The sequence below is a fragment of the Melozone crissalis genome, unplaced genomic scaffold, assembly GCF_028551555.1.
Source record: "Melozone crissalis strain CALT ecotype California unplaced genomic scaffold, PUWL_Pcris_2 ptg000027l_1, whole genome shotgun sequence".
In the NCBI taxonomy this organism is placed as follows: Eukaryota; Metazoa; Chordata; class Aves; order Passeriformes; family Passerellidae; genus Melozone; species Melozone crissalis.
The window spans coordinates 56,191,894-56,218,044 of NW_026535805.1; the positions used below are offsets into that span (position 1 = coordinate 56,191,894).

General features: G+C 47.8%; 1 protein-coding gene across 1 annotated transcript; it reads left to right on the forward strand.

Annotated features, from left to right (window-relative positions):
* SDC1 (syndecan 1) lies at positions 1-26,151 on the forward strand. The gene is made up of 5 exons (XM_054279897.1): positions 1-167; positions 21,367-21,448; positions 22,511-23,004; positions 23,183-23,312; positions 23,836-26,151. The coding sequence occupies exons 1-5, from the start codon at positions 111-113 to the stop codon at positions 24,000-24,002; spliced, it is 930 nt and encodes a 309-aa protein (XP_054135872.1). The 5' UTR covers positions 1-110; the 3' UTR covers positions 24,003-26,151.

Sequence of the window (26,151 nt, forward strand, 5' to 3'; positions counted from 1 at the left end):
AGCCCGCAGCTACTTAAAACAATTGTAAGAGGAGCGGAGCAAGAGCGGCGTTGGAGACGGCGGGAAGCAGGGGCAGGCTGCGCGCTCCCGAGGCCTGGCGAAGAGGAAGAATGATAAACGTGGTGCTCCTGTGGCTGGTGGCCCTTTGCTTCCAGGCTGCTGTCCCGGTGAGCCGAGGGAGCGGGGCGGGCGCGGCGCACGTGGGGCGGCGGGGCCCGGGTGCGGAGCGGGGCCGGGTGCGGGTCCAGGGCGGCGGGGCAGGGTGGGCCGGGCCGGGCTGGGGGGACCGCCCGGCTCTCCGCTTCGACGGGCTCCCGCAGGGGATCGCAGCGGTGCCCAGCCGTGCCGGGGCGGAGGGCTGCCGTGGCCTTTGTGCTGGCGGCGGGCCCCAGCCCGGCTGCCCCGGCAGCCTTAATTCAAACCAGACCCGCCGCGGCGACTCCCGACCTGCCGGCGGCTCCGCCCCGGGGCGCCGCGGGGCGGGCGGGCGGCGCTGCCTGCACCCCCCCCGGCCGCGGGACCCCTCGGAGCGCCCCGGAGGGCCGGGGGGGGGTTCGGATGCTGTCGCCGCCCCTCCGGCGTGTCGCGCCCCGGCGGCGGTGAGCGGTCCGGGGAGCGCTGACATGTGGCCCTTTGTGATTCGGCTGTGGCCAAGTCACGGGGGGCTCCTGGAGCTGCGGCGCTCCTGCCGTGCCCCGGCGCAGCCCCGGGGAGCGCGGGTCGGTGGCTCCCCGCCTCCTTTGTGCCCGAGAGTCCCGGCCCAGGGCAGGGTAGTCCGGACTCTGCTTTCTGCCGCTAAAACAAAGGTGCCGGTATTGCCCGGCTGGGCGCACGGCCGCGCCGGTGCCGGCGCTCCCCGGAGCGTGGTGACCCTGCGGCAGCGAGGCCCGTCCCGGCTGCCGTGTCCCGGAGCAGCTCTCGGGGCAGCCCGCAGCCGTGGGGCGCGCTGCTCCCGCAGCACCAGCAGCCGCCAGGTGTCATCCGCGGACAGGGCATGGCTCTGCTCCTGCTGCTGCTCCCGCCCCGCCTGCGAGAACCTTTCCGCGGCAACCCAGCCCCGTGAAGTGCTGTGCTCGCTGCTTCAGGTCTGTGCTCGCAGCCTGGGCGGCGTCGAGCCCCGTGTGCGGTCGGAGGGTGCGGGGCAGGAGATCTTGCGGCCGCGCCTCGAGGGCCACAAAGCCCCAGTCCTGTCCCTTTCTTCTGAGATGCGGGGCACGCTTCTTTGCTTCCCATGTGGTCCCTCACCAGACCCGAGTGTGCACCGGTTGGGAAGTCTTCCTCTTTGGCTGAGTTAGGAGAAAAAAAGTGGAGCGTGAGATAGTTTGAGCAGGCATGGCCATCAAAGTAAAACTAGTGGGGTTTCTTCTTTCTGAAATGATTGATTTAGAACTTGCTTAGGGGTAAACTGCAGCACCAGTCGGATAAGGAGTGGCAGAACAAAGTGCACAGTGGGATCTGAGCTGCTCAAAATACCTCTGGTTTTGCTGTACCATTCTGTCTGTGAACTTTGCTTGTAGTTCTGAGCGTGGACCCTCCTGGCCCACATGGCAGTGAGTCGTTATGAGATGGCTAAAAATTACAAACATGTGAGTGTAGGCAGCACTGTTCCATGGAAGGAAGGCTCTGCTCTCAACTTCTGAGTAAGCTTCTGCTTAATGAAGTGGGGAAACTGCACTTAATTTGCAGCTTCTCTACTCTATTTGGATAAAATTCCCCTGTGATAAATATTCTTTACTAGAAATGAGAAGGACATGAAGTAAATGCTTGTCTGGAGTTCTCCTGTGCCTGTGAGATGCTCAGGTCTGGCTGGCCTTTCAAGGGGTTTCAAGGGTGAGCACACGGAGGAGCAGAGGTCCTGAGGCTCTCCAGGGTGACTCAGCACTGAGGCTGTTTCCCTTCTGGTGATCACATGGCTTTTTCCCCCATGTCAGAATGTCAGTGACAGGGACTAATCTGCCTTTCCCACCCACTCAATGCAAAATAATTACGGTTTTGGATTGAGTGTTTGAAAACCTCTTGTGTTGAAGCAGAGTGGCCTTGCACAGTACTTCGAATCTGCCAGACTGCAGTGCTGTGGGCATTGCCATGGTTGTGTTGGGTTCTTGGTGGTCTGATTGTTGGGATGGATGCCACTGCTTCTGGCACATGGCTTGGCCCTTGGCTCTTGCTGTGTAACTTGGCTCATCTACGCATATTGTCATTGGAATAATAAACAGGAGCAAGAAACTGGCCAAACAATAGTTGTTTTCTTCCTGAGTACTCTTACCTGCAGGAATGACTGGGGAGGTTCCTGGTCTCCTTCAAGGTGACACTTTATTGCTTAAAACACTCTTTATGAGAGTAATTGTGCTCTGTTATTATGATGGAGACATGGACTTCCTTGAAATGAGAAGGCTGATACATCTTACCACTTTAAGAGTTTAACCTTGTTATTCTCTAAAATAGAAACTTTTACAAGGTATAACACTGCCCAGAAGCCAACTGATCCTGCTGCAGGAGGGCAGTGGGCAATCCAGCCCCTCTGGTGAGAGGAGGAGGGTTGTGATTGTTTTGTCTGGTGTAGGTGCATGCTGGTGGTTGACAGAAGCTTACCAGAGCAGGCCAAACCTTTTTCCAAGGGTAATGTCATATCTGAACATAAACTAGTTAGAAGAAATTGGGTAGTCCAGCTTGCTTGTTAAACGTGCAGGCAATGGATAAGGAGGAAACACTTCTTTTCTACAGTATGCACAGAACAGTGTCACAATATTCATCTAGCACTGTAAACAGAGCTTCTCCATCTGAACATTGACTTGCTGGTGGCCACCTCCCGGTGAAATGGTGACTGCTCTATCTGGTCATCTCTGAGTAGGGCAGCAGCAAATGAGCTGGGGTTTGTATGGTATAAAGGGGCTCTAGTGCAGTTTTGTAGTCTTTGTTTCAGGTTTCTCTCAGTTTCAAGTGGTGAGAAGAGCTAACGTTTTAATGGCAGCACTCTGAAATTTCTGGAAACAAACAATCCTCTCTAACAACCTGAGACAAGTTACAGCAAGTGCAAGAAATCTGTAAGCCTTCTAAAATTAAGTTAGTGCACAAACCTGAAATGTAGGCTGCTGTTTTAGCAGCAAAATAGGTCCATTTTAAGTATGTGTTTTGCATTGCCTGTACTCGGATGTCTCCAGGTGGCCTGTATACCAGCACTCTTTCCTAACCTTGTTTGAAGGGATTCCTGTGTCCAAGAACCATACTAATACCCATGAGAGAGACATTCCACACTTGTTTCTGGCATCTGAGGAGCTGGGGTTTTAGGCCCTCCTTACAGGGAGGAGGGAGCTTCTTGGGAGAGAGAAGATAGGGCCTTTGCCTGAGTAGGTGCTGCCAATTATAAAATTGCAGTGCTTCAGCGTTGCAGCGTTAGTGTTTTCATCCTAATAGCTTTGAGATAATAAAGAGTAGAAGACGTCTAATACAGCACTCCTTGACAGCTGAAGATTGATGGGTTTGCTATGTTCAAATGGCACTAGTCCCTCAGGACAGCGTTCAGCTGCTGCTGAAGCACCTAAATGTAGGTGTCTGTGTGTGCTGGGTGCTTAAGCCCTCATTAGAGTCAAGGCGATGTAATCAGTGGAGCCAAAGAGGGCGATTATCTGACCAGCCCCTGCACGTCTGCTCCGAGGTGAGTTGCTTTGTCAAGGCTTTATTGGCTAGATCTCAAGTTGCCTATAAGAGGAGCACAGCACCTTTACTCTGGTGCCTTTATCTAGAGCGATTTAGCTCAAAGTGATGGACTTTTTATCTGTGGAAATTAATCGTAATTCTCTCCATAAACAAACAGACTGGACAGAACTAACAAAGCAGTGAGGAGCATCAGCTGCTGGCTAGAACAGCAGCTCCCTTCTGTTCTAGTGTAACTGTAGTTTTGCTCTGCTAAAGAATGTGGAAGAAATTAGGGATTATAGCTGGGTCCCATCTCAGCACTCTGAAGTGAGCAGAGTATATGTGAGCAGAAACATAAGTGGTTGTATTTGGGGGGGATGGTTGTGAGCTGTTGGGTAAGCATCAGAACATTGTAATATTTAAAGACACAGTTTATTTGTGGATTAGATGAGAGGAGCTTTTGTTACTCTGTAGACTTTGATATAGGCAGTGAACTTAGAGTGGGGAAGTTGTTTTGACCAAGAGTGCAAGGTCTTCTGATGTTTCTTATAGGTTCATTTCTGAGTTGAGAAGATATTCTTAAATGCAGAAGGCATGTGGTGCCTCCTTTGGAGTGCTGAGTGTCAGCTTTGCTAACAGGTCTCTGTGTTAGGGCTGACAAGTGTGCTTCACCTGAGCTGCTGCTCTGCTGGCTACTGGTGTACCACAGCCATGAGCCTTATCTGGCCTGGCTAGAAACTTGGGACAGTGCCCTTTCTACTGTGGGGATGCTCATGGAAAAGTTACTGCTCTGTGAAGCCTCACCTCAAGGTGAGATAACATTTGGACCTCCTACAAGCAACTCTTGTGGGGCAACATCTGCTAATGGGGTGGTTTCCCAAGCTCTCTGTTTCTCAAGCAGTGCTTGGCTGCAGTCGGCGTTCTGGGTCTTGTGGAACCGGCATGGGTCCAATGGAGTCTGTTAGCTTGGGCTCCTTGCCATGCTCCACTGTAATGTTTGTATCTTGCTGCTGAGACCAGTCTCACCAGTGAGGCTTGCTCTGCTGGATGGGAACCAGTGTGTTAGTGGGATTTGGATGGAGTTGGCAATAGAACTTCCCGTTGAGTCACTGGAGCGGCAGTAACAACTGAGTCATGGAGGTGTTGTAAGTCATGGCTTTCCCTGCTAGGCTTCTAGTTAGAAACTCCTTGGGGTATTTTCAGTTGAAGAACTCTTGCTGCTTCGCCTCTGTGTCTTGCTGCTCTGCTCTCTGGACTATCTTCTCCATAGCCCATGTTTTTGCATCATGGTTCTCCTTAATGTCCACTCATTTTGTGTCTTGGTGTTCAGGCTTTTCTAATAACTGAAAGGTCTTCTGGATTGCTCTTGCAGAATGACTCCTGACTAAATCAAGGCTGCTGATATGACATAGGAAACTGCCTGCCAACCAGCTTAAACTACTCATGGATATCCTGCCATGCATGAGGGCTCTGTGTTGTCATACTCACTGTGTAGCTTTTCTACACTGCCTGTGCAGTAATGTCAATGTCTTGATTGCCAGTCATAGAAGCAAAGGCTGACAGTCTTGATTTTTGGCTGTGGGCAGTCCCAGGTACACACTCCTGTCAGGCAACCTTCTGCAGAGTACAGCCAGTTCACACAACGACTCCTCAGAGTGCACTGGCTCCATCACCTGAGCACACACAAACCATAGCTGGAGACTGGGGCTTGCTCTTTGTCTGCCTCTGCCGTGTGATGATGAGCTTGTTGCCTCTTTTAAATGTAAGGAAACTTGAACTCTGTTCCACTTGGAAGGGGAGTGTGCCGAATGCTTTCTGGGCGGCACTGCAGACCGTGATTGTCCTGTCCTGTACACAGGAAAGCTCTTGCTAATTAGTTCCTAATGCTGGTGGCTGTACACATCCTGGTCAGAGGCAGGCAGCAGCTCCAGTCCAGCCCCTTGCTCATATAGGGATTACTGGAGGAGCAGGCTGTAGATTGAAGCCAGAGGTGGGCAGGGGTGAGTGGAGCCAGTCTGCTTTCTAGAGAGCAAGTGGTGATTAATATAACGAGTTCCAGATGAGAGCTCTTGTGAAGCTCCATGTCATAGCAGTGGTGCTGCTGTGACTATTCTGCTTGGAAGCCTTTGTGTATTCTCTGGGGATCAGAGCTGGCAGCTACAGGGCTGTAGGAAGAGACTACCTGGCTCTTTCCTGTCCCAGAACAGGATCCCATTGTCCCATCCCATGTTGTCTTTTCCTATGCTTTGAGACCAGAAGAGAGGAGAAATACAAATATAGGTATATATTTATAGAGAGAGACATCTATGGCTGTCACATGCTACTTGTTATCCAGCTGACAGCAGAGTTTGGAGGCTGTGTGCCCTGGCCCTAGCATGGTGATCTGGGAGATTTGGTACCTATGCTCTGCACAACACAGGAGCTTAGAGCAGCCTGTTGATCTACCAAAACATCAGCCTCTGCTAAAAGCATCTGCAGAGGAGAGAACGTGTTATCCCATTGACCAGCTAATAGGGATCTTCTTTAGGGACAGAGTCCAGGCTTTCTTCAGTCAGGAGGCTGATGGGTAAAGCCCAAAGTAGAGGAACCACAAAGCTTGCCTGAATTTGTATCTAACACAGGTGCTAATATGTGTGATATTCTTCACTCACTTGCTGTGCTCTGTTGCTTATGAAACTGTGACAGAGACTCTCACCAGCAGATTTCATGGACAAATGAGATTTCTCCACCTCACTGGCTCTAGCAGCGTGTGAGTGGCACCTCCATGCAGTGGAAAGTGGTGGTGAGGCTTGCATCGAAACTTGCCCAACAGCTAGACAGCTTTGACTTCTAAATCTCTTTCTGTCCTAACGGAGGAATCATCTAGATCGTGACTACTTTCCCATCAGTGAACAAAGCACGGAACAAAAGAGGCTGACTCTGGCATGTCTGGGCAGTGGCAAGGAGTGCTGTGCTATCGTGCTCTCACATCGACTGACTCATGGCCTGCAGAAGAAAGCTGCTGGCTTAATCCTGCAGCAGCACCGGCTCCCTCTGAAGTGTGTTTAACCTGCAGAAAGTTCCCCAGTCTGCATCTGCAGTTGCACTGAGCTGTGAAACACTGGTGAGCTTCTTTCTACACAAGCTGGAAGATGTGATTATGAATAATTAGAAGTTATTACTCTGGTAGCTCAAGAGTGTTAAATGCTCAGTGTACCCTCCCCCCTACACCCAGCAGAAGGGGTTAAAAAGATTCACCAGCCAGAAGGGGTTAAAAAGATTCACCAAATGTTCCTACACTGGTGCTTGTAAGTAAATGTGGTGAGTTGACCCTGGAGGGCACCAGGTGCCCACCGAAGCTGCTCTGTCACTGCCTTTCTCAGCTGGGCAGGGAGAGAAAATGCAACAAAAGACTTGTGGGTCGAGATAAGGACAGGGAGAGATCCCTCACCAGTGACCATCACAGGCAAAATGGACTTGGCTTGGGGAAATGAATTTAGTTTATTACCAATCAACTCAGAGTAGGATAATGAGAAGTAAACCCACATCTTAAAAACACCTTGTCCCCATTTTTCCCCTCCTTTTTTTGGCTTAACTTTAATCCAGATTCTCCAGCTTTTCCCCCCGGGAGTTCAAGGGGGTGGGGAATGGGGGCTGTGATTAGTTCATCACACGTTGCCTCTGCTGCTCCTCCTCAGGGGGACGACTCCTCGCAGTGTTCCCCTGCTCCAGGCTGGGATCCCTTGTGAAGGGTTTGTCTCTACAAACTTCTCCAGTGTGAGTCCTTCCCATGGGGCTGCAGGTCTAAATCACTGCTCCAGTCAGGATCCCTTCCGTGGGGTGCAGTCCTTCAGGAACAGGCTGCTCCAGCTTGGGTCCCCTACAGGGTGACAGGTCCTGCCAGCAAACTTGGTCTGCTATGGGCTTCTCTCTCAATGGGTGCTACAGGTCCTGCCAGGAGCTTCTTCCAGAATGGGCTTCCCATGGGGTTACAGCCTCCTTTGGGTGTCCCCTTGCTCTGTTGTGGGATCCTCCAAGGGCTGCAGGTGGATCTCTGCTCTACTGTGGGCCTTCATGGGCTTCAGGAGCACCAGGGGTTGCCGGGGAATCTCTGCTCTGGGGCCTGGAGCTCCTCCTGTCCCTCCTCCTTCACTGACCTTGGGGTCTGCAGGGTTGCAACTCTTGCACATTCTCACTCCTCTCTTCTCCGACTGCAATTACTCCTGTGTAATAACTTTTTCCCCTTCTTGACTGTGTTATCCCAGAGGCACTGCTGCTGTCACTGATGGTCTCAGCCTTGGCCAGCAGTGGGTCTGTCCTGGCTGGCTGGCACAGGCTCTGTCAGGCATGGGGGAGTTTTTGTCTTGTAAGAGAAGCCACTCCTTTAGTTCCCCTGCTACCAAAATCCTACCATGCAAACCCAGTACAGTAAAGCACGTTTGACACAAGGTGTCTTGTGACCAACTTAAACACTAGAGCCACAATTGTGTAGGAAATCTCATTGTCTGGCCTATTCTGTAATGCACCCCCCTCAGCAGACTGCCTGCTGAGAACCTTCCTGTGCTTATTTGGGGGCATACTGCTTGGCAAGGCTCAAAACTATGCCATAAATCATTCTAATAATATGATGGTATTGGTGGTGTTCTAGTGCCTGGGGATGTTCTCTGATATTATTTAATTTACTAGTATGATGTAGCCAGTGGGTCTCTGGCTGCAGGCCCAGAATATTATGAAGTTGAGAAAACTGCAGTATCCAGTAAAAGAAAGTGAAAGTTCACAATAGAGGATCACAACTCTTCTCTTGGAAACTGAACCTATTTTGGGTAACTCAGAGAGCTGAGCAAGTACAGTTGTGTGAGAAGTCCTGTGTAATCCATCAGTTGAAGATTGTGAGGTGAATACTGCACACCTGGGACAGCAGTCAGTGTTGTTGTGATGGTGCTGGTACATGCCAGTGGTTCAGCCTGTGCTTTTAGACTTGGCCCATAACGTGGTCCTTCAGCATTTTGTGCTCTGCTTTATTCAGAGGGATAATATGCTGGCTAGAGCGGGTAGTCGCAGAGTAGACCCAGACATTTATTCATATATATGAAATATTTTCAACTTAGTGATGTTGGAACAGTGTCTTACAAGTCTGATCTGTTATGTCACATCTTGGCTATGCTGATGGCACCTCTTGACAGAAACTGGTCTGAACTAGGGGACATGCTGTGCTAGGAGTAACTTGGTAGTAAAGCATTCACCTTGCCTTGCAATTTTTGCACTGTTTTATTGACTCGTTGTGGTGCCTGTCAATCTGTCAGCAGTGGCATTAGTGGTCTAATGGAACAGAAGTGGTTCTTGTCTCTTCACAGTACAGATGTGTAAACCACAGGGATGTCCAAATCACAGCTTGGAATCTTACGGTTGCCCATATGAGGCAGGAGAGCATCCCGAGTGCACAAACATGGTGGCATCTCCCACTAAACTCCAACCTCCCCACCTGATTTGGTGGCTGCCCTGAAAGAAGGCCATGGGGAAGACAGTGAACAAGCTGTACGCCCAAAAATGACAGCAGGAGATGAGGCTTGGATAACAGCTGAGATCAAAAGGAAGCTCTGATTTATCTCACCTTGCAACAGTCCCTCGTTCATGGCTCTGCTGTACAGCTGTGGTGTGAAACAGTGTAACTGGGTGACTGGGTCAGAGTCAGTTTAATCCAGTAGGTGTTTGGTCTAGAAATGCTTAATGTCCATTAATTAGATTACTGGAGCAGTAGGTGACTGGAGCGCCATTGCAGCAGCAGGGTTTTTTAAGACTGTTTCTGGTGGGAGGATTTCATTTGGTGCTTCATCACTGGAATGATACTTCAACACCCTCGTGACTCAGCATGGAAGTACACCAGTCAGCTCTCATAATCTCACTGAGGTGTTGCATAATTTAACTGTGAATGGGCAACTGCTGTCAGAACTTTGTAGCATGTGCAGGATTAGCAGCGCTTTTGTAAACCTGAGCACAGAGACCATAAGTGTCCTAGGAAGGAGTGCTGTGAGCTTAGTCTGTGCCATTTCATGTGGGTAGATCCCTGGCTGTGTGTGCTCCAGTGCTTGTGAGCATGAATCTCTCAGAGGGAATGCATGCAGTCTGAACTGTGTTCCACCATAGAATAACTCAGTGGAATGTGGTCCAGCCTGTGCCCAAAGACCACCTGAGCTGCTGCTGTTTCTTCCAAGGAGACCAGCAGCACCCACCACACTTGCATGGTGCTTTTCTTCAGGAGCTGCTACGACTGTTGTGGAAGGAGGGGGTAATGGTGAAAGTGCCTCTTTGAGAAGACTCTTGGGATAGGGGAACAGGGTATTCCTGATCTGAGATGTGCCTCCTGCTTCAGGTGGAGATGTTTCTGTCCTTCTGAATGGCTTAGTCATGGCAGTATAACTGCAGCTGTTACAGGGATGACTTCTGCATTCTAAACAACCTTGGCTTAGTCAACACTGAGATCCTGTGGATAAGACACTGTGATAGCATGCCTCATAATGTAGAGAGACTTGATTTCATCAGATCTAAGCTGGCAATGGTGAGCCATAGAAACAAACATAAAAAGAACACCAAGAATCATAGAATAGACTGAGTTGGAGCTGCACAAGGATCATTGAATCCACTGTGTGCTAGTGTAAGACCTGCCAAGAGGCAGGAACTGCCTTGCATTGGGTCAAACCCAAATGTAAAGCTGCCTGCATGGTCTGTGTGAGTCCAGCCACTGGCTGTCGTTTGGAACTCATGAGTTCATTCCTAGCAGACTGGTGCTGCCTGCTGTGAGCCCTGCTGAGCAAGAACAGAGTCACTTAGAACTGGTTGGAGCTTAGCTGTGACCAAATCAGAAGGGTGCTGTGGAATGCCAACCCTTGGCTCATTTTGCTGCCCAAGTTTCGCTTCTCTAGCTCCCTTGCAAATAGTCAAGGTCTTCTGTACCAGACTGACAAGCAACAGCACCAAGCAGTTGGGTTTTGGGATGTCCCTGGTCCTGCCATCTGGTGTGCACATGGGAGAGAGAGATTGCATTCGTGCCTGTTCAAGCCAGGTGGCTCCTTCTGGGTGCTCCCAGTCCCCTGATCCATCAGCTCTTCAGTGGGGGCTGTGTTTGAAAGGGCTGGTGGTGATGCTGCAACTGAGAAGTTGAGTTTTAGATTTATATTGAAATGCAGCAATCCAAGGGAAAACGTGTCTGGGATGCATGTATGGAAAATACAGATTGTTAACTGTCCTGGCTTAGGTCCTGTCACCCCAGGACAGTAGCAAAAACTAATTTCACAAGCCTTGGAGACTTCATTGTGCATCCCTCTGAAGAAAATGTGGAATTTTCACAAAAGCAATCAAAGAGGCTTTGTCTTGGGTTGTTGAGGCTTGGGATGTTGTCATGATCAAAGGAGCTGATGTAAGTTGTGTAAATTAGACTGTGAGCAGATCAGCTGGGAAGATAAAGCAGAGTTTGATAGCAGCAGGCCTTGCAGCTGGCAGGTGTTTCTGTCACTGAGGTGTGAGCAAACAGAAGGTAACTTTTGTTGTCCTGTCCATATCCGGTTGCTGCAGAATACATCCTCTTATAAAACATTATCTGGGCAGTTCCACTGTAACTCTGTCACTAATTGGAACACCTGGTCAGCTTTTTTGTTGTTGTAAGGCCAAGCATTTGTAAGTTTAAGTAGTCTTACTTAAGTTTACCAATGGCTTTAGCTGAGACCTTTGGTACTACTGGGTTGCAGGTTCATCTTTCTGCTGAGGTTTAAACAACATCCTAACTGCTGGGAGCCACAAGTCCTGCCCTAAGTACAAGCTTTTGAGTTTGGTGCACTAGGGATTTTTATCTGAAACTTGGATTTCACTAATTTAATGTAGCACTGCAAGCAATTTGCTCAAATTAGAAACTTGTACATATCAGTAGTAGACTGAAAATGTTTCTGTGATCCTTCAAGAAATCTTAGAGCTTGGTCTCCTGGCTCCTTGGCATATCTCACATTAGGTAATTGCTGGACTTCAGGGTGGAGAAGAAGGAAACTCTTGAAATAAGAACCTGAGTCTTTTCCTATCCTTGTGTCTGGACACCGAAGGCTGTTGCATTTTCTCTTGTCTGACAATTGTTCCTGGCTGCGTGTTGGCTTCTCTTGTTCAGGTGAAGCAGAACAATGTCTTTCCCCCTCAGAATACTGTGTAGCATTGTGATGAGGTGGTTTTTGACTTCTGGGACCACGTCTGCTCAGGTCAGAGCACTTGTGCAGCTGTAGCACTGCTTGTGGTAGTTTGCTGATCACATTAAAGCTGCCATGGAGCTCATTTGAAATGGATGGTAGTTCCACCAACCAAATTGCACAGCATTGTCTCCAGGAAACAGGCTTCCCTAGGTGCTCTGGTGCTGCTGAGAGGCATCAGTGATGCACAGGGTGCCACGACTCTAATTTGAGGACTTGAGATGCCACAGACCACATCTTGCTTTGCTATAGCCACGCCTGATTTCTGAGCTGGGACTTCCTGAGCTGACTGGCTGAAGATGACAACAGCAAGCTGTGCTCCCGTGGGACCAAAATCCCTGAGCTGCCTCTGCCATGTCCCCACACTGGTGTGCTGCAGGCTTGTGCTCTGTCCTGCAGCCACGGCCTGGCCAGGAAGAGCATGAGGGGCCAGGTCCCTCATGCAGGGCTGAGCCCCCGGGTGTGGGGCTGGGCCAGGCCCCTCATGCAGGGCCGGATCGCTCATGCAGGGCTGAGCCCCCGGGTGTGGGTCCAGATCCATTATGCAGGGCCAGATCCCTCATGCAGGGCCAGGTCCTCCCCTGGGCTGTGGGGCTGGGCCAGGCCCCTCATGCAGGGCTGAGCCCCCAGGTGTGGGGCCAGGCTAGGCCCTCGTGCAGGGCCGGGCCCCTCATGCAGGGCCGGATCGCTCATGCAGGGCCAGGTCCTCCCCCGGGCTGTGGAGCCGGATCCCTCATGCAGGGCTGAGCCCCCGGGTGTGGGTCTGGGCCAGACCCCTCATGCAGGGCTGGATCCCTCATGCAGGACCGAGCCCCTTGGTGTCCTGGCACGTGGCCCACAGCCCCTCAATGAGCCTTTGGAGCACACAGGGCTGCTGGGACAAGCCAGTCCCAAAAGGAACAAATGGGGGCACTCACCACCTGCAGCTCTTGCCTCAAACCCAGCCCTGGGCTCCGTTCAGCAGCCTCAGGGCTGTAATGGCAATGGCTGCTTTGCTGGGAGCTGGGTGGTTTCTGAGGTGTGTGGAGAAAGGAGCCTGACTTCCCCAGCCCACACTGTTGCCAAGGAGCAGCCAGGCAGTCTGAAGCCCACTGTTGCACTTGTCAGGAACTGTGGTTCTGCAGCAAGTTTAACTGCAGTGACAGTCCTCAGTGCTGATCGCTGAACAGGGTGAGTGCTGTCAAGAGATGGGGCAAGGAAAGGAATTTGCCTCCACCACAGATCAGCTGGTTGGGAATAATTGGCAAAGAATGCTGAAGACATAAGCCCAGTGTGTTTATATGTGCAGGAGGCAGCGCTGCAAAGTCCGCTCTCTTATTTGAAGTGGCTGTGGCTGCTGTGTATGTGAGGTGAGTTGCTCTTTCTCACCTGAACTCCACAGCAGGGGCTGCATGTGTGCAGGAGGAAGAGGCAGCAGGTATTTAGATCCTGTCACTTCTAGTTTCTTCTGCTGGCAAGAGGGTTGCATTTTTCTGTGCTGTAGTTACCAGTACAGTGTGGGTAATGTGTGGGTTTGGGCTGCTGGAGTCCTCTGCTGGACAGGTTTCCATTTCATAAAGATTTTCTGCTTGTCAGCATGCTCCTCTCTTTAGCCTTACTTTGATAGGTTTCAGGAATGGGCAGCCCACCTCTAGCCTCTGCTGAAACCAAGCAATTCCTGGTCTGTTCCTTTCTAAACAAGCAGATAAAGTGGCTTTTGCTGTAAGAGTGACTCTTCCCTGCTGGTTTTGCTACACTAGGAAGTAGGAAGTGCTGGTGACTTTCAATCAGAGGATTTTAAGACAAGCTAGGTTTGCCTAGTCTTGACTTAGGCAGCTTGGTGCTCATCTCTCAAGCCAGCTTAAGTAGATTGAAATTAATTTCCCAGGATGCATGGCCTCAGTGAGCTGCACCTACTTTGCACAACCCTTTGAGCTTATATATTGGCTGTGGCTTTCTTTTGCTAGCTCAAGAAACAAATGCCTGAACTATCAAGTATGTTGAAGAGCTGCAGGGAAGGATCTTTAAAGAAAAGTGGTTTATAACATAAAACTGAACTGGCTACTTCTCATGAGATTAGCTGCAGGGAAATGAGCTTTCTCATTTGACTGCATCTTCAAAGCACTGGCTGCCTTGAATGTGGGAGACAAAAGGGACCCCACTTTTGGCCATATTGTGACAGCCTGTCAGTGATACAGAGTTAAGCTGTGTGCCTATTGTGGCCACGTCTGTGCATGTGTTCTGTGGTGAAATTCAGTCTTTGGCCTGGGCTGCATTGCTTGACAGGAAGGAGCAGATTGGTGTGGGTGAAAGCAGTGGGTGTAGTAACTTCCTTGTCTGATACATAGTCCAGGTGAAAAAGCAGGAGGACAGGCTGTAACTCACTTCTCTATTGCTGAGGGACTGAGCAGGCTTCTGGTGGGGCTGGCTGAGAGGGACTTGAGAGGCAGCTGAGCTATTCTGGCACGGTGCTCTGTGCACTGCTGGCACAGAGGGCTCCCATGCACAGCTGCTGTCCCTGCTGCCATGGGCATGGCCATGAGCTTCCCCTGCTGAGGAATCCATAGCCCCCTGGGACTGCAGCTACTCCAGCTTTGCTCAGCCCTCTGTGATGAAGGATGTTCAGTGTACTCTTTGTCCAGGAATAAATGGCAAGTGCACTGGGCCTCCTGTAAAGTTCAGGTGGCTCAGGATGAAAGCAGAACTGCTCTGGTTTGAGCAAGACATCTGTGTAGCCTTTGCTACTGTGTATTCCTGCTCCCAGGAGGACTGGGAGAACTCAGAAGCACTGCTGTCAGACCTTGGAACAAACATGATCCATGAGCAGACACTGCAGAACCCTCCCTACAGCCCCTGTCCCTGCTCATTTTTGTATGAACCTGTGTGGCCCTCTGAGTCAGGCTCTGATTTGCGTGTTGCCTGCAGTCTGGTGATGTGCGTTTCCATAATGCATGGCGGGCTGGGGAATGAGTGTCAGCATCCCAGAGTGCAGGCTGTGAGACTGTGTGAATGCTTAAGCAGCCCTGGCTGCCACGCTCTGCCCTGTGCCAACACAAACACTTGTGCATTCATGCACTGAGTAGGATTGGGAAACTGGTCCTGCTGGAAAATTCTTTGCATGATATTTTATCCTCTTCTTACTTTTTTTTTTTTGTTTGGATTTGTTGGTGGTTTTTTGGTTTTTTTTTTGGGAAGGGGTGAAGTTTGGTTTTGGTTTTTTTTTTTTTTTCTTTTTGTTTAGTTTAACAAGAGTAGTTCCCTGATCTGGTTCACCATGAAAGGGCACAAACAGACGTGCAGGGGATGGTCCAGGAACCATGAAGTGACATGCTCTTGTGGTAGGTGGGAGTTAAAAGGGCCCTGCTGTGCAGTGTGAAACTTAACCTGGTGGCGACAGGCTGGCTCGTTTTTGCTCTTGGCATGTTGATTACTGTGTTTCTGCCCTACTTAATTACAAAAGTTGCCCTGTCACTCTAAGGAGAAAATGTAAAGCTGATTGGGCAATAGTGTGGAGCCTCTGGAAGCATTGGGACACTGGCTGCTCTCTGCCTGTGGAGTAGCTGGATGCTCTTCCTTGGCCACTGCATCTTGTGCAGGGGATCAGGGTATGCTCCTACAGCTGGAAGAAAAGGAGGATCACAGCCTAGTGAACAGTGGGCACTCTACAGTCTGTTTTTTTTCTCCCCATGGTGGAATAGATCTTAAGAGCTCTCATCCTGTTTTGAGCAGCTACTGGAAGGTGTTTTGCTGCCTTTGAGAGCTGAGGGCCAAGAGGAAACTGCTGTGTGATCAGGGAGTTCAAACACACTCCCTCAAAGATAGTTCCTCTCTCAAGTCACCAGGCAGAAATAGAAGAGGACGCCAGTAAGAATGCAATTAACCAAGATTTCCCATATTTCTTTACACTAATAATGGTCTGATAGACAAGCAGCCGGATTAACTGGCTTGCTTACCTCTTTCTGCTAAAATGGTGCTTGCCTTGCTGAGCAAAAGAGCCCCCTTTGCTTTCCACTTGCTTCTCTTTGGAAGGAGCACCCTCTGAGCCACTCTCCAGCCTTGCTGCAGGTGGCACAGATTGATGGTTGGAAGGGTGGGGATGCTGAAGCTTGTTGATACACATCAAAAGGTTGTTGAGGGCTCAGGAAAACACCACCATCTGAAACAGGGAGGGCACTAGGAAGTGAGAAGTGCTAGTGACTTGGTTTGTAGAGTCATAGAAGGGTTTGGGTTGGAAGGGACCATAAAGTTCCAACACTCCTGTTGTCACAGCAGTCCTTGATTTAAGCAGTATCTTATCCACTAGCCAGGGATAAGATACTGCTTAAATCTAGGCTGTCCAGCCTTTGAACTGTGTGTGGGGTGGCTGATGGCTGTCTTTGGCCTGTGCTGTTAGTCTGCATCTTTGGCTACTCTAGGAGGAGAAATACTTCATTAACCTACGTGATCACCAGGGTTTATTTTGAGCAATGGAGTAGCAGGAGAAACAACTGCAAGAGAATTTAGGTGAGGTGGTGCCACATTGCTGCTGAGTTCTGGTGTAACAGGCTTGCATGCAAGCTTCACTCTTGACTTGCCATATAAAAGCATCAGCTTTTTCTGCTATTCCAGAATTTATGGCTGACTGTTAAAGATCTGAATGGCCAGCTTAATTCCAGAGCCTGTATGTCTGTAAAAGAAGGGGGATAGGTGAGGATGCTGCTGGTGGGTTTTATATAGTTGGTTGTGGGTTTTTTTGGTTGTTGGCTGGTTTTCTTCTTAATTTTTTTCCCACCTTAACCATTGAAGCTGTCTCCTGACCATGAACATCTGGGATAGGAGTTAATTGTGCATGGGCTATTAACTGTGGAATATCAAGGTTTAACAAATCTAAAGTTTCCTTCAGCAGGTGGTTTTGTCTTCCCCCCACACTAATACCAATATTACATTGAGGTTAGAAGCTCTTCGTGCTGCTCTGCCTCACATAGCATTTCTGCTCTTCAGTGTATAGGAAAAGGTGAAAGACAAACCTTTCTGTTTGAGTTTATATAGAATTAATTGTTCCAATCCTTTGAAAGTATTCTTCTAGATGCTCTATTGTAGCCAATTTACAGGGCAAATGTTTGTCTTGCTCTTGTATATCTCTTAAACAAGAGCAGACTATTGGTTTTCCTTCCCATTTTTGGGAAGTTGCAAATACTCTCACAGGATGGTTAGGGAGCTGTTTGAGGTGGGAGAGCTCACTACAGTTCATTCTTTTTCAGCTGAGTAGAAGGATTTATTAGGGGAAATAAATGTGCAAATTTAACAGCTTTATTCAGATAATGGAGGATTTCAAGTGTTTTTGACACTGCAGATCACTAACTGGATTAAGAAGAGTTGGATACAAATCATCCTTAATCTAGTTAAGGGCTTGTAGCAGCTTGTGGCAATGCCAGTGGTTTTGCTTACCTCAAAGAGCAATTTGAGAAAAGCTCTTTCCTTTTGCATGTATCAAATTAAATAAATGTGGTTCTCAGTTGGGGCAGGGTTAGATCAACTAATCAACTACAAATCTCCCCCTCATCATGAGAGAGTGCTTCAGATCTCTGCTGTAGCAGGAGGGAGCTCTGTAGCAGCTGATGGGATAAGCCCAGAAGGACCCATGCTTTGAGACTCTGACCAAGATGAAGACTGAAGAATAGTTAAAAATGATACTTTACAAAAGAAAAAAAATCTGGACTATGTCAGCCTTCTGGATCCAATAATATTGCTAATGAGTTGTGAAAGCCTGGCCCATTGTTGATTAAATTGAAGATGCCACTAAGCAGCTTTCTGGTTGTCCCAGCAGAACTGAATAACTATTGTTCTGCAACAATGCAGCGCTCAGCAAGAGCAGAAGCTAACAGTCACCCCAGGGTTTCCCCTAAACAGGCTGCTTTGATCCTTGTGGAAGAGGGTCTTCCACTGGTTGATGAGAACTGGTTAAAGCATATCAAAAATACTGTTAAAAATTTTAGCCCTCACATGCAACTGAATTCAGTGACAGCACATCAAAAGGACTGTACAAGTATTTCCAACCACTTGTCTGAACAGCTAACAAAACCATTCAAGCTTGTAAAATGGTAAAAAAGCAACAGGTTGTAGATGCTTGATAAGAATGTAAAGATTTTTTGACTAGACTACATGAGGTACCATCAGAGATCCACTCTCTGAAAGGTAAAGTAAGCTTGTTTTAGACTGGAATTATTTTCAGCTCTTTTGTATGATAGCATAACCCAGTGTTCGGTGCCCCTAATCCTCTTAGCTAATCAAAATCTTTCCCGTTGGTGTAAGTCAGCTTCAGTAAAAGGTCATTGAAAAACCTTGACCATGAGGTGTTTGTTCTTTGAACAGCACAGTCTGTCTTCCTGATGCAAACACAAATTAGTTCAGTCCCTTCCAATGCTGTCCTGAGTCAGTGTTTTCTAACCTTGCTGTGTCTGAAATCCTTCAGCAGCAGATCATCATAGAAGCATGGCCTTTCTGCAGTACTTGTGTTTTGTGGGGAGGTTACCATCTTTTATGCCCACTGAAGCTGTAATTTATGGAGCAAGAAATGTAGTCCTTATATAACCATAGAGTTACATAAATTGGGCAAATGTTCCTTAATGCTCGTGTGTCATGAAATTGGATGATGTCACGAAATTACAGCACTTTGTGAGTATTCTGACTGCTATCCACATGTGCATAATCCTGTACTTCCCTTGAGTATTTGGGCCAAAGAAAGTCCGTCTCAGATCCCAAGCCTCGAGCTGCCTGGTTAAAGGAAGGTGCCACAATGCCCAGAGGAGCAGCTGGGACAAGGGGACAAGACCCTTGGGGACATGTAGCTTCACTAAGTTCTCATATAAATCTGTGGAAAGCAGGCTTTACTGATCCTGATTCATGTTTTCTGTTATTCTTACGTGCAGCAGCCACCCTCAGGGGTTGGTGGGTTGTGTTTGGAGAATGGGTGCTGAGCAGCTGCTGGACAGCTCTGCCCTGCAACACCTTGGGTGTCCCTTGGTTTACACTGAGCTGCCCTGGGCTTCTCTCCTCTGAGGAGGACCTCACTATCCCTGCTCTGATGCAGGAATCAAACTAGGACTCAAATGGGTACATTACAAAGGCTGTGGAGAAGCAGAGCTTGCAGCAGCCTGGGAAGAGGCTCAGAGCTCAGGTGTGAGGGGAGGTGTTAAGGGTAGGCTGGCTGGACACATTCCTTAAGAGCAAAGGAAATGTGACACAACTGAACAAGCCACACCTATTAAACCCCTCAAGGCGAAGGGGTGTGGGGTCAATAGGCAAGATCTAGAGTTGCCATTTTATTTCTTGGCAGTCTATGATCCTTTTAGGAGGATTGTTGAGGTCTGCAGGCGATCAGTCTGTCCAGGTGTTGTTGGAAATCTCTGTGAGCTACCCCTGAATATTCAGATTTGGGGGGAAGGCAGCCTTGATCCTAGCTGAAGGTGTATGGTGATACAATCTTCAACTGTATTGGCAGTGCCTTACTTCAATAAAAAGCTGGAAAGTTTGCTTTCTAGCTGCTTCCAGGAAGTTTTCCCACTGGGAGGAGAATGCAACCCCCACCTTTAGCAGCACATTCCCCTTTTGCACTCAGCCAGGCTGAGTGAAAGAACAAAGGGTTGTGCTTGCCACTGCTGGTGTGAGAAGTGAGAGAGAAAAATGGTCTCCAACCCCCCATCAACAAAAACAGTGCCATTTCTAAGGCCTCACTTATCTTCTGAAGGTACTGGGAAGGGCACATGAGGGAGCTGAGTTGGGCAGCCTGGCAGTTCTTTCTTAATTCTTTATGCACCAACAGTTCGTACTCTTTAATATTTGAAGTGAAGTGAGATCAGCCCGTGTGAGTCACCACCCTTGGACACAAGAAGGAAAATACATGGGAAGTACTTATCTGACCTACTTTCTGTGGAAGGGTGCAAAAGCTCAGTGCAAACAAGCAGGGACAAATCTAAAAGTCAAAATTACCTCATGACTTGCTGTTAAGCAAGAGATCGAAGGGCAATTCACTCTAGAAATATGCTTGCAGAAGCTTAAGGAATAGTGCTTTGGGGATTTATTTTCAGTAGGGAAGAAAAGAGCTAAAAAAATTGATGGCAGCTTGGTTACTTGTCTTCAGAGAGGTAGAATCTAATGGGCTAGTTAACCACCTTGGAAACTAGTTCTGTGGAAATGTGGGGAATGGATAAAGTATTAAGGATTGAAGAGAAAGCTATATAAACCTGGTATCTTAAGAATAACAAGGAGATAGGACCAATAAACACATCCATTGTGGGTAATAAAGTGACAACTACAGAGCTGGATTGTTTTGACAGTACACAAGGGTGCTGGCTAACTTCTCCCTGGGATGAGGATGAATGTCATATTCATTTTAAAGTGACACTGTGTTAATGCAAGCTAGAGAGATACAGTGGGCCTGGTGGCAAGAATATGTGTCCTTTTTTTACATAATAAAATGAGACTTTGCACTTCTTGGGATCATAGGGATCCCACAGCTTGGATGAGTCAATGTGACATCTAAACTTGCAGATGGCAGTGCTTGAAAGGGGTGACAAAAGTGTCTTGAGGATGGGATAGAAGTCAAAATTTGTGGAAATGGGGGATGTAGTTGGGTGTCAAAAAGATGAAATTTGGAAGAAGTGACTTAGAGGGTTTTGGTTTGAAATTTGAGAAGGGAAAATGACTGGTTGGGTAATGGTAGCCCTGCAGAAATGAACCTGAGGCTCATCATGAGCTGAGAGTCAGGCATGTTTGTAGTGATAGGAGCAGTAAGTGTATACAGCACAGGCCAATGAGATGCATGAAATAATCATTCTGTAATTAGTAAACACTGAAAGAGTGTTGTCTTCTTTGGAGATCCTGAATAGCTTTGAGTGTTGTATGCTCTGACAAACAAGTGCCATAGAACAGGGGTTTGGCCTCTTGTTTCAGCAACTGAATTTCAGTGCTGGGTAGTGCACTCCTTGGAGTATAACTGGAGAAAGCTCAGGGCTTATTCTCCAACAGTGAAGGCTGGCTTCTATCTCTGGACTTATTTTGAGTGCCCACACATAGTCAAAAGGGACTTGGATTCTCCTTCTAGCTAGCTCAGACCACAGCTAGGTGCTTTGGTTTCAGATGTGTGAACAGTATTTGAGTCATAAAGGGAAAGAAGACAAACTATTTTCCCTTCCCTTCTGCTCCTTAGAATTAATGCAGTGATTTGCAGATGGAGTGGGTTGGTAGATAGGGATGGCACAGTCAGCACCTGGAACAGGCTGGTGGGCATTGCCTGCTCCAGGATGCAACACTGAATGGATTGTTTGCTTTCTTCTTTCCCAAAGCAACTGCAGCCTGGAAGCAGTGCAGAGAAAGGAGACAGCAAGACTGACCTTTCCAATACCAGAGCTACTCTTTTGGGGAGGGGAGCTGGAGTGAGGGAAGAAGAAAAAGTGCAGTCTCAACAAAAAAATTTTGTATGACCTCTAGGAACCCCTAGAAGACTCTGCAAGCAACCTGATCACTTCAATCTCATCACTGACACATCTTTTTGCTCTTCTCTTTAAAGCAAACTACAAATCTGAACCTTCCCCCTGAAGACCTTGATTCATCTGGTGATGAGGAAGATGCGTTCTCAGGTTCAGGCGCAGGTGAGTTATTAGCACTTGTGCTGGTAGTGCTGGATCCTTCTAGAATGTGGCACTTGAGATCTCAGTAAGCACCCAAGGGAAGGGGGGAGAGAGAGGAATCCACACACACACACACACACACACACACACACACACACACACACACTCCAGAATATGAGAGCTGGGAACAGAGAAAGGGCCTAACCTATTAGTCTTGTATTCCTTGAGATTCTAACAATTAGTAGAAAATGAGCTGTAGGAGACTTGAGAGGGAGCAGAAGCAGAGGTAGACTCCTTGTGACTGCTAATGTGAGATGTGTGAAGAATGTTATGAAACTGGAGTGATTCTTCACACATGTGGAAGAGAGATCATAACAAGGCCCTTTATGAGCAGGTAGGAGATAATGTTTGAAGGTGTGTAAACCCCAGCCTACCAACATGTATCAAGTACAAACTTTATCTGTCATCAGATGTGCATGTTCCCATGGGCCATAGGTTTTTATAAGTGATAAGGGGGATTTAGGGTAGGGGGGAAAGTCTATAAAAATGATTGTTAAACTGCATGAGAGAGACCCTTGGTGTTCAGTACTGAAGTTGAGGGGATGCTAGTGAGAAAAGAGCAGGCTATTGAAAGCTGAAGCATGCTATGCTTCTGCTTCCTTCCAGCCACAAGTTTGTATTTTAGATTATACTCTGCAGAAATTAAGACCCTGAAATCAGTTCCAAATGTGGTTGAGATTGAAGGTGTGACTGCTCTAAATCAAATAAAAGTGTTTATGGAAAAAGACTCAGCTATCTACCCTGAGTGTACTGAAAGCAGATTTCCCTTGTCAACCTCACCACAAACAGGCACTTTTGCCCTGGGGAGAAGCAGATGACCAACAAAGCGTTGCTCAGTACCACATTGGTCTGTCCCTTCCTTATTCCACTGAAAAGGATGAAGAATTACAAACTGAACTTTGGTTATTATGAAAATTGACTATGAAGGTTAAGCATCCTCCTTAGACCAGTGTCCTGAAGATACTATTAATAGGCCTCTAAACTGGCCAAGGATAATATTTTTTTTGGTTGTTTGTTTTGCAGGTCCCCTGACTGATCAGTCTCGCACCTGGAAAATCCCAGGAGAATCAACTAATTCCTCAATAGTGGCAGCACCAGTGGATTTCAGTGAACAGCCATTTCATGGGATTGAGAGCAGAACTGAAAAGGAAGCAATATCTCCTTCTGCAACCAGTAATCCAGTGACAGAGAAACCAGTCGTAGCTGTGAGGGACGAATTATCCATCCTGGGCTCACCTGATGGGAAACCAACAAGCCATGTAGTCACAACAACAGTGGGAAGTCCCACTGCTCACTTTCCTTCCGTGGTTCATGTGACTCCTTCAGAAGCCCCTGCTGTGGTCCATGAGCTTGAGCCTCAAATCCCCAGCTCTGATGTGCCAGACACCAAGGATGTCCCTGAGCCCCTCTCTACTGTCCATGGTGAGGGCGAGGTGGCTGCCACCGCCGCGGCCACAGCGCCGGGGGATGTCGCTCCTACACATGAGGAGGTTTCTGAAGTTGGCTCTGGAGACCCGGTGAGGACTAACAGTTCTGACACCCTTTGCAGGGAGATGTAGTCTTTAGTAGCATGTATTAAGTTGATTTGGTGGGAATGGGTGTTAATTAGTCAAAACCAGTGATTGGTTTAATGATTTGTGTTGGTGGACAGACATGATGGCAAACATGAATAACCTGCCCTGTATGTCCCAACAGGGAGACTTCATCTTGACTAAAGACGAGGAATTTCTCCCCACCCAGAACTCAGAAGTACTGGCTGACTCTGAAAGGAATGCCAAAGCAGCAGGAGCCTCAGGGATTATGGACAGAAAAGAAGTTCTTGGAGGTACCAAATATTTTGGATTTCTAGTTGGTAAAAGCAGATTCCTGGAGTCTCCTGGCAGCAGAAGCTGCAGTTGCACAAATACATCTCTGAGCAAGGATGCCAACCTTTTATGTTAGACCTCTGAAATGAGGGTGATGATTCTGTGATGTCAAAACCCTAACAGGGGCAAGTATTAGTCTGCTAATAGCAGCTAGCAGTGGCTGCTTTATCTGCAACTTTGTTTAAACCTCTTCCTTCACTCCTCTGAAAAGTTACAATAAAATTTCTCTGTTGCTACCTCAGTCAAATTACCAGGGTTGAGCGCCATAGCCTTGTGTGCTGTGCAGCATGGCCCAGTGGGAGATCCATGTCCCTAGGACTGGCTGCTGTATTTGAGCAGGTGCTTGGTTTGGGAGGGGACAGAAGGACACATTAATTTAAGTCATTAGGCCAGGGACAGGTAGGGAACAATCTGGAACTTAAAATCATAGTAGCACTATCTGGTATGGCATCTAGAGTAATCTGTTTTTTTCTCCCCTTCCAGGTGTTATTGCTGGAGGACTTGTAGGCTTGGTGTTTGCAGTGTTTCTAGTTGCATTTATGCTGTACAGAATGAAGAAAAAAGATGAAGGCAGCTATTCACTGGATGAACCAAAACAGTCTAATGGGGGATACCAAAAACCACACAAACAAGAGGAATTCTATGCATAAACACTGATCTTCAGGACACTTCTTATTCCATCTTTCTTGGACTCTTCTCTCCCTGCACGTGGACCTCCTAGTGTGCTTTGCATTAAACTTAAGCCATATGATCATTGGGTTATTTGCCCTTACCACTTTGCCATTGGAAATTTTTAAACTCCAAAGTAGATCTGGATTCATTGAACATTCCCTGCTTTCTTGCACAACTTGGGTTATTATTTTTTTGGTTTTTTTTTTTTTTTTTAACAGAATTGGAACTGCAAGTTCCTAAACTCACTTTGGTTTATCTAAAGACTGCTGGGACAGGCGGTGGGGAGAAGATAAGGGAGCACTGTATGTATAAAACTCTTCATATTTAGGGAAAGGGCTAGCAAGAATAACCAATTACCAGTGCTCACATTCTGTATAGCAGGGGTCCTTCCTATTTAACTCATAGATGTGTTTTGAGTGTAACAGGTGGCTGTGCTGGGCAGACATTTGGTACACTGCTATCCTCTAGCTCTTTCTGACAGCTGTATTTGGAGCACTTAATGCCTATGAAACATCAAGCTGAACTTGATCTCTGCCAAAAGGAGGTGTGACGGGCAGGGTAAACAAATGACTGTCACGTGGTTTAAAATAACTTATATTTTGGAAGCATTATCCCATACTCAGAGCCAGCTCCTAAGCAGCTGGTACGTACACTAGCAAAAAACAAACCCCAAGAACCCCAAAACTAAGTGGAGAGCTAATTTTGCCAATAGTGTTGGGCTGTCCCACTACCCTCTCTCTCTCTCTCTCTCTCTCTCAAGGCTTAGGTAAGAAGTAGATTTTTCCAAGCAGTCTCATCTCAGACATTCCCTTTCCTTGGTGCTGAGTGAAGGGTGGCTGTCCTGCTGTCTGATCTCACCCCAGGCAGTCGCAGGTGACCAGGGCCGTGTTGTAGCCGGTCACTGCGGCTGTCTCGGAACGCGCTCTGCCCTCTGTGCCACAGGGTGCCATGGCACACAGGGCTGGGAGGTGGGAAGCAGCACCTCATGGCTGCAGCTAAGGAGTAGAGAAAGCATCTGAAATGAGCCTGGGGAAGGCTGAGTGTAGGTGGATTTAAAGATGCAACAGTTGGTGTGCTTGACTCTCGCTGCTCCGGAGCGGCTCCTTGGGAGCTGTTCCTGCACTTTGGAGAGAAGCCCCTCCAGGGATGTCAGTCTAGTAAGGGCAGAAAAGCACCCCCTGAGCACAGTCTGGATGCCTGAAGCTGTGTGTGGTCAGTGTGCTGTCAGATGTCAGGCGCTGGGGCCTCACTGGGGGTCTGGAGTCCTCCGGAGCATCTCAAACCATGCGAACACGAGTGTGGTGTTCTGTACAAGCCTTACTTCTGCTCTGCCTTTGGGTAGCTTCTTGCCACTTCAGTTCCTCGTCACTCAGTGCAGAAGGTATGGAGTGGGTGGAGGAGTGTTTACAACCGATGTAAATATTTGTACTGTCGAGCCAGAGGGAATGATCAGAGTACATTGGACAATATTGCAACAGTTGGTACAAATGTTGCACGTTAACAGACAAACTTAAAAACCTGTGTAATTTAAATGAAGTATAAAACACTCCTGAGCTGCCAGGCAGCTAAAATTGGTGCCTTCGCTGCAAACACAAGAAAAAAACCCCAAAATGGTTCCAAATTCTTCTTTATGCACATGGAAAACTTGTGCATATGTGTAGCTGGCTGGTTTTTTAAGTAAAACTGCAACAACCATTATGGTTTTTTGTTAGGGTTGTTCTGTTTTCAGTTGTTTTTTTTATTTTGGGTTTATTTTTTTTTTTTACTGAATGAATTTTTATAGGTTAATGCAATGACCAGATGGTGTTAATTTCAGCTGTTAATTCTTTGCTTTGTATAGGAATGTAGAAATGTTTGATAGGTCTATCTATGAAAAGGTTCTTGTAAAGCACAGGAAGATAAAGTAGAAAAAATCAGTTGTACCTCACAACCTTGTTAGGGGGAAAGGAAAAAAACTGTATATTTTGGTAGTCTTAACTGACAGTTTGTGAAACAAACATGACATTCTGTGTTATTTAAGTGGTACAAATGAAATATGAGTTCTGACAGAAGATGCAACATTGGGTTATCTCTATGCCATGTAAAGGTATACTGCAATAAATGGCATTTTGGCAAGAATGTGTCTGA

What these genes read in the sequence shown, in the direction of transcription:
- SDC1 (XM_054279897.1), top strand. Translation starts at nt 111, where the DNA reads ATGATAAACGTGGTGCTCCTGTGGCTGGTGGCCCTTTGCTTCCAGGCT. An exon ending in GCTTCCAGGCTGCTGTCCCG is followed by an intron (nt 168 to 21,366) that starts GTGAGCCGAGGG and finishes TTCTCTTTAAAG; the next exon opens with CAAACTACAAATCTGAACCT. An exon ending in CAGAAAAGAAGTTCTTGGAG is followed by an intron (nt 23,313 to 23,835) that starts GTACCAAATATT and finishes CTCCCCTTCCAG; the next exon opens with GTGTTATTGCTGGAGGACTT.